This window comes from Triturus cristatus, chromosome 10 (genome assembly GCF_964204655.1).
Source record: "Triturus cristatus chromosome 10, aTriCri1.1, whole genome shotgun sequence".
Lineage (NCBI taxonomy): Eukaryota > Metazoa > Chordata > Amphibia > Caudata > Salamandridae > Triturus > Triturus cristatus.
The window spans coordinates 493,970,827-493,988,968 of NC_140593.1; the positions used below are offsets into that span (position 1 = coordinate 493,970,827).

The following is an 18,142-nucleotide window of genomic DNA, read 5'->3' on the forward strand; positions in this document are numbered from 1 at the left end:
AATTTTTCCCAATGAGGAGCGTTTACCTGCTAGCAAATCTAAGGATAAGCGCTTTTCTGTGTCCGCTATTTCCTTCTCCAGCACTGTCGATACGCGCTTAAAAAATTGATCAATGGTGCCAGACACAAGACCTTTGGAAGTATTAACTGTTACAACTCGTGATTTGTCTGCGTTTGATGCCATGATTATACGTTTTAACAACAAACAGTAGGGATATAATTAGAACAAATATCCTGAAATAGGCTACTGGTTAAACAACAACATGGAAGAATTGAAGACAACTACCGTTATAAATAGTCTCACCATTAGATGGCAAATGTTAGGGTAGGGGCCCGGCCCGTCCTCAATCGTCCTCGGACGGCCTTAGACGGCCCGCCCTTAGCCCGGGCTTCACCCCGCACGCGTCCCGCTTACGCGAGACAAGGTAGGAAATATAAAGACTATGATGGAGGCGGGAGTAGAGGCTGGGGGAGGAGCAGGAAGAGGAGCCAGGTGCAGGTCGTCAGAGGTCCCAAGTGCACCCTGGTCCTCGCAGTCCCGTGAGGAAAGATAAAAATGCAAAGTTAAAAGCCCCGGGCCAGTCCCGTCTTCAATCAGCGTAACTGTCCTCGATGATGGCCTTTCTATCAGTAGAAGGCTGTCTCCATCCGAATCTCCAGCGTTTAATTCCTCTGCCTGCGAGCGGCTCCCGCGAAGCGGGGGCCGCGAGGCTTGATAAAGTGGCCGGGGGAGGAGCGGGAAGAGGAGCCAGGTGCAGGTCGTCAGAGGTCCCAAGTGCACCCTGGTCCTCGCAGTCCCGTGAGGAAAGATAAAAATGCAAAGTTAAAAGCCCCGGGCCAGTCCCGTCTTCAATCAGCGTAACTGTCCTCGATGATGGCCTTTCTATCAGTAGAAGGCTGTCTCCATCCGAATCTCCAGCGTTTAATTCCTCTGCCTGCGAGCGGCTCCCGCGAAGCGGGGGCCGCGAGGCTTGATAAAGTGGCCGGGGGAGGAGCGGGAAGAGGAGCCAGGTGCAGGTCGTCAGAGGTCCCAAGTGCACCCTGGTCCTCGCAGTCCCGTGAGGAAAGATAAAAATGCAAAGTTAAAAGCCCCGGGCCAGTCCCGTCTTCAATCAGCGTAACTGTCCTCGATGATGGCCTTTCTATCAGTAGAAGGCTGTCTCCATCCGAATCTCCAGCGTTTAATTCCTCTGCCTGCGAGCGGCACCCGCGAAGCGGGGGCCGCGAGGCTTGATAAAGTGGCCGGGGGAGGAGCGGGAAGAGGAGCCAGGTGCAGGTCGTCAGAGGTCCCAAGTGCACCCTGGTCCTCGCAGTCCCGTGAGGAAAGATAAAAATGCAAAGTTAAAAGCCCCGGGCCAGTCCCGTCTTCAATCAGCGTAACTGTCCTCGATGATGGCCTTTCTATCAGTAGAAGGCTGTCTCCATCCGAATCTCCAGCGTTTAATTCCTCTGCCTGCGAGCGGTGTTGTATGTGAACACCTGCCCTGACTTCCCCTTGACAAAAGGAGGAAATGCTTACAATGCCAACCAAATCACTTGAAGCTCCAGCAAATTGATTTGGAGCCCCGACTCTGATGGAGACCAGTGTTCCCCTGATCACCACCTCTCCCAGATGGCCGCCCCATCCCAGGAGTGACTCATCTGTCACTACTGTGTGATCTAGTTGGGGAAGGTAGATGGGTCTGCCTTTGACCCAATCGCAGTTTGTCAATTGCCACAGCAGATCTCTCGCAGTTGCCTCAGAGATCTGGACAATGTTGGGGATATTTCCTTGATGCTGCACCTACTGGAACTTCAGGTCCCGCTGCAGAGCCCGCATACGCCACCTGGCATGCTTTCTCTACTGGATGCAGGAGGCCATGAGGCCCAACAGCCTCAGAGTCAATCTCACCGAAATCCAGGATAGAGGCTGAAACATCTGAATCATAACCTGAATATCCTGGACTTGCTGCTCAGGAAGATAGGGCTGAACCTGCACTGTGTCCAGAACATCTCTGATAAAAGGTACCATCTGAGGAAGAGTCAGGTGCGACTTCGGCATGTTTATAGAGAATCCCAGCGAATGCAGGAGGTTCACTGTAGTCTGAAGTTGGAAGACGACAGCTTGGGACGAGGACGCCTTCAACAGCCTGTTGTTGAGGTAGAAGAAGACTGGACCCCCCCCAAACCTGCGCAGATGAGCTGCAACCACCACCATCAACTTGGTGAACACCCGAGGGGCACTAGTGAGGCTGAAGTGAAGCACATAAACTGGAAGTGATCGGGGGCTACCCTGAACTGCAGGTAATGCAGGCTGGGGATGTGAAAATATGCATCCTGCAGGTCCAACGCTACTATCCAGTCTTCTTGGTCTAGAGCAGACAAGACCTAGCTCAGGTGAGCATCTTCAAATGTTCCTTCTTGAGGAAGAGATTGATGGTCCAAAGATCTAAAATGGGCTGTAACCCTTTGTTCTTCTTCGGAATGAGAAAGTAGCAGGCATAACAGAGACTGCCTACTTCTGAAACCGGGACCCCCTCTACAGCCCCCTTGGTGAGGAGAGCTGCGACTTCCTCTTGGAGCAATTTTAAATGATCCTCCGTCAGCCTTTCTTGAATTGGCAGAATAGGAGGAGGAAAAGAAAGGAAAGGCAGAGAATAGCCCTCCTGAATGATCTGCAAGAGCCACGTGTCCGATGTAATGGACCTCCAGTGGGGGAAGATTATGGTATTTGCCCTCCCACTGGAGTAGCGTGGTCTTGCAAAATCAGACGAGGAGTGCTTGGAGGCTTTGGTTGGCGAGGGCAGGGTGGCTGATGAATTCTGGCTTCCATTCCTAGGACGGAATGTGCCACGTCCACGCACAACATGGGAAGTATGCGCAGGATGGTGGCTGGGATAGGTGTGGCAAGGCTGGAACCCCCTTCCGTGGCCATGAAAGGGGCAAAAGCTAAACTGGCCCCAAGGTGCTGTAGAAAGGCCCATGGATCTGGCCGTAGCACGAGAATCCTTGAACCGTTCTGGGGCAGAGTCTGCTTTCTCATCAAACAGACTGGAACCACCAAAGGGCATGTCCATTTAATTAGCCTAGACATCGCCCGAGAAGCCAGACGTTCTAAGCCAGGTGTGGTGCCGCAAGGCCACCGTTGATTAAACCGCTCTGTCCAGTCAATCAGTCGTGTCAAGTCCACACCTGATGGTGAATTTTGCTGCATCCCTCCACTCCCTAACTGTCTGGAAGAGCACATCCTGGGCCTCCTCCGGGACTTGTGGCAGCACTTGTGCAACCGTCTCCCAAAGGGAATGGGAGTAACAGCCCAATAAGCATGCAGTATTCACCGACCGCAATGCAAGGCTGGAGGAAGAAAACATCATATTCCCAAGTGATTCCAACCTCTTGGATTCCCTGTCCGGAGCAGCGGAAGGGAACGTGCCCTGGAAGGTAGAATCCTGCACTACCAAGCTTCCAGGGGTAGGGTGTTGGCAGAGGAACTTTGGGTCGCCCAGTGCCAGACGATGGCGGTGTGCAATTGTCCTATTCACAGGAGCCCCTGTGCTAGGCTTGGACCACGTGCCAAGTAGTGCGTCATTGAAGGGCAACAGGGTTTCAGAGGTGGAAGCCCCAGATAAAGCACTTCTGTCAGGAGATTAGTCCTGACCTACACAGAGGGCAACTCCGGTCCAAGGACCTCGGCTGCCCTCCTTACCACCATGGCATAAGAAGTCCCCTCCTCTGTAGCCACAGTTGGCGTAGAGAGCATGCCAGCATCTGGGGACGTATCCAGTCTACTGGCCTCCCCAAGTTGCTCATACCAGACCATCTGCTCTGCAGACATATCCTGGTGTTCTAAAGGGTTCATTGACCCCTCCCAGTCCTCTCCTGTGCCTTCAATGTCATGAAAACTCTCAGGCAACAACATAGAACCCCTGGGTTTTAACGGTGCCGGAATCGATCAACACCGATCTGACTCTGTGCCGTCTGGGATAAGGATCGGGCTAGAGCCGTCAGTGAGCACCAGCAGCTCCATAGACACCGACTTCGGGTCCGACGCCGGGGAAGGTCGCATTGGCATGACCGGTGCCATCACCGAGGCCCAACCGGCACTGGTGGTTGGAGCAGACGGCGTCAAATTTGATGGCCCCCTCTTGACCCCCACGGGCCCGAAGGCTCACCAGAGGGGTTGGCCTACTCAAATATGTGGGACACTGCCTCGTAAAACTCTTTAATTTGAGCAGGGGTCACTCCGGCTCCCGGAAAGGGGGGAGGAGACGCAAATTCAGCCCTGAATCCGGAGAACGTTGCCTAGAGCATCTGTGCTCCTTACCTCTCTCATCGACGGATGACAGCCGAGGTGAAATAGAAGTCTGCTTGGATTTCTTTTTTTTTTGTGCCTCTTTTACAGAGTGTTCAGAGGACACCGAGTGGGAGGAAGAGGACTTGAGGTTATGGGAGTGGTCCCGCAACCTCCTCTTCTTCAATCGGGACCCGGATCTCCAAGGAGTCTCGCTGGATGGTGTTGACTGCTGGGCCGCAAGGAGCTCCATCGCTTGCGCCCACAAGACATTCGGAGCAATGGCCCGACAGTCCAAGCCAGACTCTGAATCGTGGTCACGCCAGAGACACCAAAGGCAGACTAGGTGGGGATCGGTAACAGACATGGTGTGGCGACAGGCGCCTCATGGTTTAAAACCTGACTTCTTTGAATACAATTCTCGACACACAATTGAAAATAATCCTTAAGTTGAAAAAAAGTAGAAAAATCAGTCAAAAAGCAACAGAGGGGTAGCTCTTCCCAGATCATCGCTTAATGGCGCGGAAGGAAAAGAACTGATGTCCGCGCGGCTGGGTGGCGTCTATATAGATGACCGATATGTCATACCCAACGTTAGCGACGCAATGCGGAGCCAAATGGTGTCACTTAACAGCGCGGGCAAAGGGGTACTGCTCGATCAAAAGTTTCCGGAGCCAACCTGACACCTGGGAAATTCTAAAGTAAGGAATCTGCAGCTAGAAGTCTCTATTAGATAATGCACACTTAATGGCAATCTTGGCAGGGATTAAACCTTGGGGCCATAGACCTCTTCAAAATAAAAATCTTAAAACTCTCAAGTAAGGAGAAAAAGAAGCGACTTAAGAGGGAGCTTGAGTCGCTGAACCTATTGCTTATGTGGCCTAACACAGAACTGACACCACAGGAATGAGCCAGGTGTGCTGTTATTGTGAGGCTGCCTTCATAGCTCAGCTGCTGGATTTGTTCTGGCATCAATATTTATTTTCATGAGGATATTTTGACAAAAGAGGAATCTGCAGGAAGATGTAACCTTTAGAAGCATCTTACTAACAAACAAAGTAATGAACCATGATTCTGAAATGCCCATCTTCCTTTGTCAGGTAACAATCACATTAAAGATAAATGAGTATCATTTGAAATTTACAACGTCAAATATATTATGACATTTGCAGTGCGCATACCCATTGTTTCTTCTTGGTCTGGGATATCATCTGTTTGTGTTGAGCTGCTACTTTCTTAATTTCTTCTACAAACTCTTCTTTACACTTGTCCTTCACCTGCTTGCACTTTCTGTCTGTCTCTGCTTGTACATTGGTCACAGCTTTCGTCACAGCCTGTCTTTTTTCCTCCTCCATTTCAACTCGCAGCTGAAAAAACAATAAAAAAATAACTTTTTTTTTTTTATAAATAAGACCTCAAAAGATTTGGTGAGAAAAGTGTCAGCTTGTTGCTACGTGAAACGCAAAATAGTGGAATTGCAATAGCTCTAATTGGCTACAAAATGTTTGTAGTACAACATTTTTCTTGTTTGGCAATCGTTGTAGAAACATGTAGATTAATCACTCATTGCAGGTTGTATATCATCACATTCTGACATTTGCTGGGATCAGTACCGAAACATTTGCTAAAGAATATATGCATCACAATAATTGTTGCATTATCAATATTCTCATCACTTCCACATTCTGACTCAAGGATATACAAAAATAGCAAGTTTATACATGCCTTGAAAAAACAATAATGCGAAGTGGATGCAGTCAAGTAACACGTTAATAATAACACCAAGTCAGGCTACTAAGCATTCTATGTTGAAAACACAATTGCTTGCAGAACTTGTAACTATTGGAGGTCTGTAGGTAAACATTTATAAATGTTATGTCGAGGTGGATCGCATACTTCTCTTTCATAATTGTAGTAAGCCCCCCCCCCCCCCCCCTTCAAAGTGGTAGTTCATAAAAAATAAAACAGCTTACTTGTAATCTTAGTTCTCGATCATTGGATTATTACTAGAAACCATAAAAAACGAATGGACCCCACTTCCAGGGATTATCCAATAGCACTTGAACCAGGGATATGGAATTCCTGTCTCCCAATGTGCATAACATATTGTTTGGGGTGTAAGGTTAACAGGTTTTTATGTTTATTTGGTCGACTGGATAAGTAGGCCCAACACCCTGCAGCACAAAACATTTGGGCTGCCAGTTTACATAACGGATAAGCGAGAGAGCATTGTTTGCTGATAAGGCAAGATTTTAATCCACACCTATAAATTCGCCAGGTCTGTATATATGATTCCTTAACACAAAGGCCTTTACCATTCATAGTGAGCTGTGAACGCAGTTTGCATTACTGATTCCAGAAGCAAAACGTGTACACAATTCACAAAATTCAACAATTTGAGGCTACTTATAATGTTCCCAGGTTATATGCAAATACACGAAGAAGGATGAAAGCACGATTAGTGATGGCTTGCTTTAAAGATAAAACATGCACAAAAAAGTAATTTGAAAAAAAGTGTTGCTAATCAATTATGCAACTGTAAATACCATTTCTCCGATGCATCCTTTTATAAAATGAGTTTGATTCATGACAATAGGATAAACAAAAATAATAATGGAGAATCGGTTTAAAAACATTATGGGCAACAAAAAATTAAGACAATTGAGAAACTCACCACAAATGGACCCGGCTCATCTAGGACACCCAAGCCAGTATTCCAAGAGCTTGTGATTCACGGGCACCAAAGGGTTAATTACTGAAGATATCTCCATATGTATCATGACCGCGCACCGCGCATAACCAAACCATCCAAATTATAACTGCTAAAGTATCAAACAGTTTGGCTACTCAGATCTGCTATAGACGCCATCCTCGATGAATCATTACTAACTCTATCCTTTCTAACAATCCCCTTCAAAAACACTAGTGCATCAATGGAAGAGGCTCTGAATCGCAAGCTTCAAAAAGTTGGTTCTTACTCCTACAAGATCATGTACCCACCCAAACTATCAATAAAATGCATAAAAGAACTACAAACACAGACTTTAAAAAAACTTCCCTGAAACATTAGTCACAGACATCAAATTTTGCGCAAAAAAGGAGGCCATAAAATGGATCTCACCTTCCACACACGTTGCAAAGGTAGATGGAACTAATTTATCAATAATTACCTCCATGTGTCCAACTCAACTAAAATCCCATATGGGCTATAACTCAAGATCTTATCCACATCCAATTTCAAAATAGAGATCACAAACTCTATACAAAAATGGCATTATCCTAATACAAGTTGCTGGGCAGAGCCTTAGAATCTTTGAACTACACTTAGCTAAACTACTGCACCACCTAATGACCAATCAGAGTCAAAATGTAATTGTGAATCGGCCATGTACCCCACCATCTCAGATACCTCGCCCTACACTCCCAAACTCCCCTTGCCCTCAGCAACATATGCACACCCCAATCCTAATACCAGACAACCCCCTATTTTCTCACCCCAAATCTCACCTTCCACTCCCGAGTCCTCACACTAACAAATCTCTCTTATCACCCCATCTCAAACTACTCTTATCATACACCCTTCACCCCAAGTAGCAACATCATGAGCACCAGACTACATTGCCACTATGTACCTCAAACAGAAAACATTACCATAGTCTAGTCTCATCTCCCCCGAACTCTCCCTCACTTACCACAATGAAATGAAACATACATACTTCAATATTTCCCCAGTGCCATATGTTACCATACGCTCTGACCTCTAGACCACTTTTCCCAGAATACCTCCCAAACTTACATCTGAACCCGCCACAGTAATCTACACCCTTCACCACCCCTCATTCCCTACCCACTGTTACACAACATGAACCAGGACTGTCTGATGGGACAGCCCTCCTACTTACGTCCTCCCTAATTTGAACAGAATCAATGGTCCTACAATAGGCATATTTGAAGAAGTCATCTCACCTGCTATGCTGACCCGCCATCACCTGTATAATTGGGACCCCACAGATCGCTTCTCACTACAACCCTCCCTGCCAACTACAACTGCTACCCCTTCTACTTACTGTAGAAAACAAACTAGACCACAGGAAAAAGGATATTAAATCGATAGCCAGCCACCTGGTGTCACACATACAAGCTTCTCAACACTCAGGTTATCCACTCTAAACACCATTTGAACCCAACAGAACGGACAACACTGCTAAACAACCAGACGGCCTGACACCCTAACATGACTGTAGCACCAGGCCCAAAAGGTCCATCAATCACCTCATATTAAGTTGAGATAGACTCCCTTCTCAATTAATAGGATCCCTTCTTCACTGAAGTCTTCCTACATAATCTAAATGACAACACTTCAATCTCCCTCCAGAACTCATACAAACATTACCAGTGATTATGAGAACTAATAAATGCGTACGAAGATAGCTCGTGAACAAACCCAACCTCAACATACCTGTGTCTCCATCCACATTATGTCATCAAAATCCAACATAAAATGTGCAGTACACAGCTGAAGATTTGAAGCTAAACCATGCCTCGAAAAACCATAAAAATTTTACCAGACCTGCAGTTCTGGTGACCAGAATAATCTACTCGACCTAACTGTAATATGCTTCACTTGTAAAATGGTCTCAAATTGTGTGATCGTAGGCAAATATTTTATTTTACAGAGTTGCCTTTTTCTTCACTATCACACATGAGAGCGCCTTCAAATATGGAAGTTCAGCATTTCTCCTGTACAAACAACTCTTTTCTTTGATTTAGTAGACTAACCTTTTGCTCCATGGATCACAGGAATCTAGTCTACATATAGGATACACCCATCCCCTGACTTGCCTCATAGTTCACTAATAGCACGGTTATCAGGACAGGGACAGGAATGTCTCTCAGTTCAAGTTCTAAAAAAAAAAACTCACTTGTAATACATATATTACTACAGCATGATGTGGTAGTACACTGTCATCTACACACAGCACATTTTCCATTGAAATGGCCACAATTTTTCCCACTAACATGCAGTTTTACTGATAAAACTATGTATAGTATAAACAATAATGTGTGGAAATTGGGGTTCAGCAATAATATTTAGCATCACCAAGTTGAGCGTTCTGATTTGTTTTGATCCTGTTAAAATATTTGTTTCCATCACACAAAACGAGCTTTCCTAACTACTGAAATATATTTTGAAATATTGCACAGTTCATTTAGAAGCTGTTTAAATGTGTATTAGAAAAAAACCTGACATTCTACAGCCTTTTATTTCATGATCGTTGTACAGCACAGTTCACTTTCCAAAAACCTCTAACTTTGCAGTCAGAGAGAAAAGTAAACACTAACCTCAAGGATAAAATAAGCAGCAAACTGTAAGACATAATCTGACATTTCACCACCTTCTTTGAACGCAGAACAAATGTGACGAGATATAAACAAGTATTAAAGGCATCTATACTGCTCCTTCACTTTCTGATAGAACAGAACACCTGTTCTTTGTGAGCTCGCCAGAATGGGCCAATTAGCCCTGAAAATAGCTCGCCCTGAAAAAATCTGATTCGCCATAGCGAGAGGGTGAGTAGATTTCTCGAGGCCCCGGCTAAACAGTGCACAGAGATAGAGGGCTATATTCTACATCCGGATACTAACATTATGTTTCTCATAGAAACTTTGCTAAACATACTATTCTGCCCAACAACCGACCTGTTGGTCCCTGCTAACTACTCCATCAAAGGGCAGGGCAGGTAAACCAGGAGGTGGTGTTGTGATCACTCACCAAAACACTATATCTCAAATTAGTCAATAATTATGAATACCCAACTTTTGAATATCTAGGAGTGGAACTCCCAATACTAAACAGGAAGATAACCAAAACCCACTTAATATAACACCACCCTAGCTGAAAAAGAAAGTTTTACTGAACACACAATTCATCTCATCAACCAGCAATCGCCCTGACCACCAACACCATCTTCCTAGGGGACTTCAGCCAATGCTGGAATAAAACAAGTAATATCAAAGCTGCTCATCTTCAAGAATTTCTGTACAAGAATGTTACCAACCCACAGCAAGGGTGCCACCCTAGACCTTCTCAAAGGCAAGGAAGAGCTGATCACCATGGACTCTCTTGTCCCTATCGACTGTTCTGATCACAGCTTGATTGCCTTTAACATCAATTCAGAAAAACTGTCAAGAGGTCGACCTTACAAGTCAAAATGCTGGACCAGAGAAAAAACAACAAATCAACACCTCAGAACTCTCAGCAAAGATCAACAACCATGACAGGTTGGTGACCCAACCTTAGTTTTTACTTTCCTTGTAAGCACCTTTGTGCACTTTTCAGGGTTACCTGGCTCTGTGGAAGTTGGGCACCATCTTAAGAGAGACAGCCCGTTTTATGCTGTGTTTAGGTTTTACATTTCCCCACTTTTAATTTGGTATTGACATTGAGTTACCAGTATTTGCACTGCGTCAGGGGAGCCTGCGCTTTGCAAAGGGGGTTGCACCTAAGGCAAGCCCGTCTGCAGCCTTCCACGACTGGACTCGCCAGGCCACTATTAATTGGTCCTATTTGAGAGATACACTTATCATTTAGAGAGTCGGGTAAGAATATAAACTGTCTGCTCTTGAGTTGATGGCTCCGGACAGGATACAAGTATTCTGTCCTGCTTGCAAAACCAAAATCATTGACTTAATGTTGTAGGAAGACCGGCGACTTCTTAGGGAAACAACTCCCATTGATCATCATCTGGACGGTGCCTTGGCCTCGAGAATTAGGTGTGCGCTGATCAACGGCAGATCCATGCTTAAACATCACATAGAACTGGCGGAATTTTGAATATGCTACTTACAGTATGCATCTGTTCTTGGCATGTAGGGCTGCTGACATTCATATCTGTGCATAGATCGCCGCCTAGTGTTGGGTCCGGATGTTTGCACGTTGTTGTCCTGGAAGAGTCTTCGAAGTATCACAAGATAGGTGACTCCTCCCCTGGACCCCAGTGCGCATGGGCATCCTCTCCATCCTTAGATTGTTTTTCGCCATTGTGGCAGTGATGGAGTAGATACAGTAAGTGATGACCATGCTATACAGTAATTCTGAGTGCTGCAGCTGCTACAGGCGCCGGGGAGGAGGGTGGGCGATATGAATGTCAGCAGCCCTACATGCCAAGAACAGATGCATACTGGTAAGTAGCATATTCAGTTCGAGGCATGTGGGCTGCTGAATTCATATCTGTGCATAGAATACATAGCAGTACCTCCTATTAGCGGCGGCTACCCGTGCCAGCTGCAGCAGTCTGAAAAAGAGTTTTGAGAACAGCCTGTCCCACAGCTGCCTGCTGTTTTGAGTGTACATCTACACAGTAGTGTTTGGTAAATATATGGATAGTGGACCATGTGGCTGCTCTACATATTTCCTGTAAAGGAATGTTTCCCAGGAAAGCCATGGAGGCCCCTAACTTCCGTGTTGAGTGGGCTCTTGGGGGAATCGTTAATGTGCGTTTAGCTTTTAGGTAGCAAATCTGAATACATTTAACGATCCATCTGGCTATACCTGCTTTGGAAATGAAAGGAATATGCTACTTACCAGTATGCATCTGTTCTTGGCATGTAGAGCTGCAGAGTTGTACACTTAGCATAGGTCGCCATCTGGTGTTGGGCCCGGATGTTTGCAGTTTGTTTTTCTTCTTGGACCGTGCTTGGAAGTCACGAGTTTGGTGACTCCTCCTTCGGTCCGTACTGCGCATGGGCTTCGGCTCCATCCTCAGATTGTTTTTCGCCAACAGGGAAATGATGGAGCGTAGTAATAACAGTGAGAAACCCATGTGTGTTGTATCTAAATAAGATGGACTGGAACGGATACAGGTAGCCGGGGAGGCGGGTGGGCGTGTACAACTCTGCAGCTCTACATGCCAAGAACAGATGCATACTGGTAAGTAGCATATTCCGTTCGAGGCATATGAGCTGCAGATTGTACACTTAGCATAGATTATATAGCAGTACCCAACCTTAGCGGCGACCACCGGTATCCGTTGCAGCTGTTTGAAAGAGTGTTTTTAGTACAGCCTGGCCCACCCTAGCTTGCTGCTGGGAATGCACATCTACACAGTAGTGTTTTGTGAATGTGTGCGGTGTAGACCATGTGGCTGCCTTGCATATGTCATCTAAGGGTATATTCCCTAGAAAAGCCATAGAAGCCCCTAACTTTCTTGTAGAGTGGGCTTTAGGGGGAACAGATAATGTTCTCTTTGCCTTCTGATAGCAAATTTGTATGCATTTTACAATCCACCTAGCTATCCCTGATTTTGAGATGGGGTTGCCTTTATGTGGTGGAGAAAAGGAAACGAACAACTGTTTGGTCTTCCTGAAGGGTTGCGTTCTTTGTATGTAATATAGCAACGCTCTTTTCACATCTAGTGTGTGTAAGGCCCTTTCCGCAACAGATTGGGGTTGCGAAAAGAAGACAGGTAATTCCACTGATTGATTGAGGTGGAAGGGGGTAATGACTTTGGGCAGGAACTTCGGATTAGTTCGAAGTATGACCTTGCTGTGATGCATTTGTATGTAAGGTTCCTGTATGGTGAACGCTTGTATTTCACCAACCCTTCTAAGGGAAGTGATAGCTACAAGGAAAGCTGTTTTCCAGGTGAGAAATTGTAGCTCACATTTGTGCATTGGTTCGAAGGGCGGACCCATTAGTCGTGTAAGGACCAAATTTAGATTCCATACAGGGGAGGGTGGTGCCCTGGGAGGAATTACTCGTTTAAGGCCTTCCATGAAGGCTTTAATAGCGGGCACTCTGAAGAGTGACAAATGCTGTCTGTTTTGTAGATAGGCAGCGATCGCTGCTAGGTGTAGGCGTATGGATGAATACGCCAGGTTACACCTGTGAAGATGGAGCAGATAGCATATGATGTGTTGTATGGATGCATCTAGAGGGTTGATTGTATTGTTACGGCAGTACATTACAAATCTTTTCCACTTTGCGGCATAGCATGCTCTAGTGGTAGGACGTCTGGCTTCCATGATGATGTTCATGCAATCAGGGGGAAGGTTAAGGTACCCGAATTCTAAGATTTCAGGAGCCAGATCGCCAGGTTGAGCTGAGCTGGGTCCGGGTGCCTGATTTCTCCATGGTTCTGGGTTAGGAGGCATGGGGAAAGGTGCAGTTTTTGATGTGGTACCACTGATAGTTGTAGTAGCGTGGTGTACCACGGCTGTCTGGCCCACGTCGGAGCTACCAGAATGAGTGTGAGGGAGTGCTGTTGTAGTTTCCTGACCACTAATGGAATTAGTGGGAGAGGTGGAAAGGCGTATGCAAATCTGCCTGACCAGTTCATCCATATCGCATTGCCCTTGGACAATGGGTGTGGGTATCTGGCGGCGAAGCTTGGGCATTTTTTGTTTTCGTGGGTGGCGAAGAGGTCTATTTGAGGATGCCCCCACTGTTGGAAGAATGGGTGAAGAACTTGTGGATGCAGTTCCCATTCGTGTAGTTGTTGAGTCTGTCTGCTGAGCAGATCTGCTATGGTGTTTTGTACGCCTGGAACATGTTGTGCCAGGAGAAAAATGTTTTGGGGAATTGCCCATCTCCATATGCTCTGGGCTAAGCGGGAGAGCTGGGGAGAGTGTGTCCCCCCCTGTTTCTGTATATAATACATCGCAGTCATGTTGTCTGTGCGAATGAGGACTGCTTTGCCTGAAATCTGCTTTTGGAAAGATTTTAGGGCTAGAAAGATCGCCAAAAGCTCCAGATGGTTGATGTGGAGCGTTTTTTGCTGTGGCGTCCATAGACCTTGCATTGTGAGGTGTAAGAGGTGCGCTCCCCAGCCGGAGAGCGATGCGTCCGCTGTTAGAGTCACTTGGGGAACCGGGTCCAGGAACGGCCGTCCCTTGGAAAGGTTTGTGGTGTTCCACCACTGCAGAGAGTGATGTGTGCGGCCGTCCACCAACACCAGATCCGTCAGCTGACCCTGGGCCTGGTTCCACTGTTGTGCTAGGCACTCCTGAAGTGGACGCATGTGGAGTCTTGCATGGGGCACTATGAAGATGCAAGACGCCATCATCCCTATGAGCTTCATAAACACTCTTGCTGGTAGAGAGTGTTGAGGAAGGAATATTTTGCGTAAGGCTAGAATGCTTGTGATTCTGGCTGAGTTTGGATAGGCAATACCCTTTGAGGTGTCTATGGTGGCCCCGAGATATTGCTTTGTGTGAGATGGTATGAGGTGGGACTTTTGGTAGTTCACCGTGAAGCCTAGCTGATGAAGCAGTTGGATGGTGCTGTTTGTATGTTGCACGCATTGGTGGTAGGACGCGGCTTTTATGAGCCAGTCGTCTAAGTAAGGGAAGACGTGAACATGTTGACGTCTGAGGTGTGCTGCTACTACTGCTAGGCATTTGGTAAACACCCGTGGTGCAGTGGTGACCCCGAAGGGGAGAACCTTGAATTGGTAATGTTGCCCGTCCACCACGAACCTGAGGTATTTTCTGTGAGAGGGGTGTATTGGAATGTGAAAGTACGCGTCTTTCAGATCCAGTGTTGTGAGAAAGTCTCCCTGGCAGAGGAGTGGGAGGACTTGTTGTAAGGTGACCATGTGAAAGTGGTCTGAATGTATGTAGGCATTTAGAGGCCGGAGATCCAGAATGGGTCTGAGGGTCTCGTCTTTCTTTGGGATTAAGAAATATAGGGAGTAGACCCCTAGATTTCGTTGATTGTCGGGTACCTGCTCTATGGCGTGTTTCTGGAGGAGCGAGAGTACCTCTTGTTTGAGCAGTGTGGAATGCTCTTGGGACATTGGACGGTGCCTTGGTGGGATATTGGGTGGGGTAGATGTTAGCTCGAGGCAGTACCCTGACCGAATGATTTGGGTCACCCATTTGTCCGATGTTATGGACTCCCATACGTGGATAAAATCTTGTAGTCTGCCCCCGACCGGAGTGGAATGGTCTGGGGGGAGCGAAGGGGAGTCATTGTGCGGGTGGGGTGGCAGAACGGGTATTGTTGGTTTTGCCCCTGCCCTTATTGTTGTTGCCTCTGTAGCCACCTCTTTGGTTGCCCTTTGAAAAGGTATTTTGAGGAGGGGATTTGTAGGAGGTAGAGGCATTATCGGTGGAGGAGCCTCTACCTGTGGCACGAAAGGACGAGCGTCGAAAGGAACGCTTAGAGGCTTGGGTCTGGAGCGCTCCCATAGACTTCGCTGTGTCTGTATCTTTCTTCATTTTTTCGAGCGCTTCGTCTACCTTTGGGCCAAAGAGTGTTTGCTGGTCAAAGGTGTGATTAAGTATTGATGTCTGGACCTCAGGCTTGAACCCTGATATCCTGAGCCAGGCATGGCGGCGAAGCAGGACACTGGTGTTTATGGCTCTAGAAGCAGTGTCTGCTGCATCGAGGGCACACTTAATGGAGGTGTTTGTGATTAGTTTGCCCTCCTGTATCAGGTCATGAGCTTGGCGTTTGTATTTCTCTGGAAGGTGCTGCATAAGAGCCTCTAATTCATCATAGTGTGCTCTATCATATCGCGCAAGCAGTGCTTGTGTATTTGCAATGCGCCACATGTTTGCAGCCTGGTAGGCGGTGCGTTTACCAGACGCGTCCAGAAGTTTAGATTCCTTGTCTGGTGGTGGGGCATCTCCTGAGGATTGGGAGTTAGCCCGCTTTCTAGCTGTGGAGACAACTAGGGAATCTAGAGGAGCAGGGCCCTTGATGTATGCAGGGTCTGTGGGTGCCGCCTTGTACTTCTTCTCTATTCTAGGGTTTAGTACTCTGGCTCTGACAGGGTCTTTGAATACCTCTGTAGCGTGCTTGGTGACACCCTTAAGCATGGGTAAAATAGCAGTGGAACGATCTTGTAAATCAAATGTATCCAGTAGGAAGTCTTCTTCCACTGGTTCCGTGTGCATGTCCACCCCATGGTAGTGTGCTGCTCTCTGCACTAAATGGTGAAACCCTAAAGAGTCCTCTGGAGGAGACGGCCTTGATGGGTATAGGTCGTCTTGAGGTACATTGGGTACATCAGGGTTATTATAATCCTCCCATGGATCTGGGGTCCCTGGTGGAGTGGGATCCATTGGGGCGTCCCCTGGGTCATTGTCCGGGTCCCCGTCATCCGGATCTGGGGATGGGGCCGGATCGTAGTGAGGTAAAGGTGGAGGGGGTGGTGGTGGGAGGGGGGGTGGCAGTGGGGAGGGTACTCTAAGGGGAGAAGTAGCTGAGTCCCTCTTTTTGGGTGGAGGAGGAGGAGCCGGAGCCTCAAGGCGACGCTTCTTAGTAATCACAGTCAAAAGGCCAGTCTTTGGATCTCTGGACAAAGTCTTTTGTAAAGGGTCTGGTGTAAACAGAGCCAATGGCGCCGAGTCGTCTGTCGGCACCGGCGATTTCGGAACCGGAGGTTTCGATGTTCTGTGTACGCCTTGCTTTTTGGAGGTCTCCGTGTGTTTCGGCGTCGAATGCTGTTTCGGCGCCGGAGCGTCGGTGCCGACCGATTTCTGTTTGTGTTTGGTCGGCGCCGAGTGTCCAGGCTTCGGCACCGGTGGTTTCGGAGTCGAGCTGGATTTTGCAGGCTTCGGTGCCGAGTGGTGTTTATCGGCACCGGGCGTCGGCTGGCTCGATCCCGAGCTGCCGTGAGACTTTGAGTGCTTCGACACCGGGCCCGAAGGTGGGGTGATCGAGGCTTTGGTTTTGGTTTTGCCCAGGCCGGCAGGCGAGGGAGTAACCGGAGTCTCTTTGGTTTTTGGTGCGGGGCTGGGAGGGGGCATTGTACTCACGGCCCGCTGTCCTGGTGTTACGTCCTCCAGGTCGGAGTCGTCGGCCTCGGAAGCGCTGACGATGTCTTCTCCCAGTTCGGTGTGTGTCTGCCCCGAAGCTTCGGCGTCGTCTCCGAAGATGTCCGGTGGAACTGTCGAGGATGAGTGCGCCATGGTGCGTCGAGCCCTTCGATCTCGGATCGTTTTCTTCGATCGAAAAGACTTGCAGGCGGGGCAGTCTCGAGCCTCGTGTTCCGGAGAGAGGCAAAGGTTACACACCTGATGGAGGTCGGTGTGGGGAAATTTAGACCCACATTCTGGGCACTTTTTAAACGGAGTCCTTTCCATCGGCCGGGACCGGAGTCGCGGAGGGCCCGAAGGCCGGTGTCGATGTACGGGATGGAAAAAGTGCCGCTTCGAGAGATGAAGATGATGAAGGAACTCGAAGAATCGAGGATTTTCCGTCGAGGCTGGAACCGTAGAAGTTCGAAGCCGGAGCACGAAGTATCACATCCGAGCCCGATGGCGGAAAAAAACAATCTGAGGATGGAGCCGAAGCCCATGCGCAGTACGGACCGAAGGAGGAGTCACCAAACTCGTGACTTCCAAGCACGGTCCAAGAAGAAAAACAAACTGCAAACATCCGGGCCCAACACCAGATGGCGACCTATGCTAAGTGTACAATCTGCAGCTCATATGCCTCGAACAGTTGTTTTGTCTTCCTAAAGTCCTTAGTTCAGTCTATATAGTACATGAGGGCCCTCTTTACATCTAGTGTATGGAGCATTCTTTCAGCGACATTCTGTGGATTTTGAAAGAAAACAGGCAGTTCGATAGTTTGATTCATGTGGAACTGCGATATTACTTTAGGCATGAATTTGGGGTTGGTACGTAGTACGACCCTGTTTGCGTGAACCTAAATGAATGGCTCTTGAATGGTTAGTGCCTGGAGTTCACTAACTCTTCTTAATGAAGTAATTGCTACTAGGAAAGCTACTTTCCAGGTGAGGAATTGAATCTCACATGAATGGAGAGGTTCGAAGGGTGGACCCATCAGTCTGGTGAGGACCAAATTGAGGTTCCACACCGGTGCTGGTGGGTGTCTTGGGGGAATTAGTCGTTTGAGTCC

General features: G+C 47.6%; 1 protein-coding gene across 5 annotated transcripts in view; it reads right to left on the minus strand.

Moving 5' to 3' along the window:
• ZMYND11 (zinc finger MYND-type containing 11) overlaps positions 1 to 18,142 on the minus strand; it is a 785,443-nt gene that overhangs the window by 55,170 nt on the left and 712,131 nt on the right. For all 5 annotated transcript variants that reach the window (XM_085631939.1, XM_085631940.1, XM_085631942.1 and 2 more), the window contains one exon: positions 5,451 to 5,636. In XM_085631939.1, coding sequence (XP_085488065.1) covers positions 5,451 to 5,636 — 186 coding nt within the window. The remainder of the gene's footprint in view (positions 1 to 5,450; positions 5,637 to 18,142) is intronic.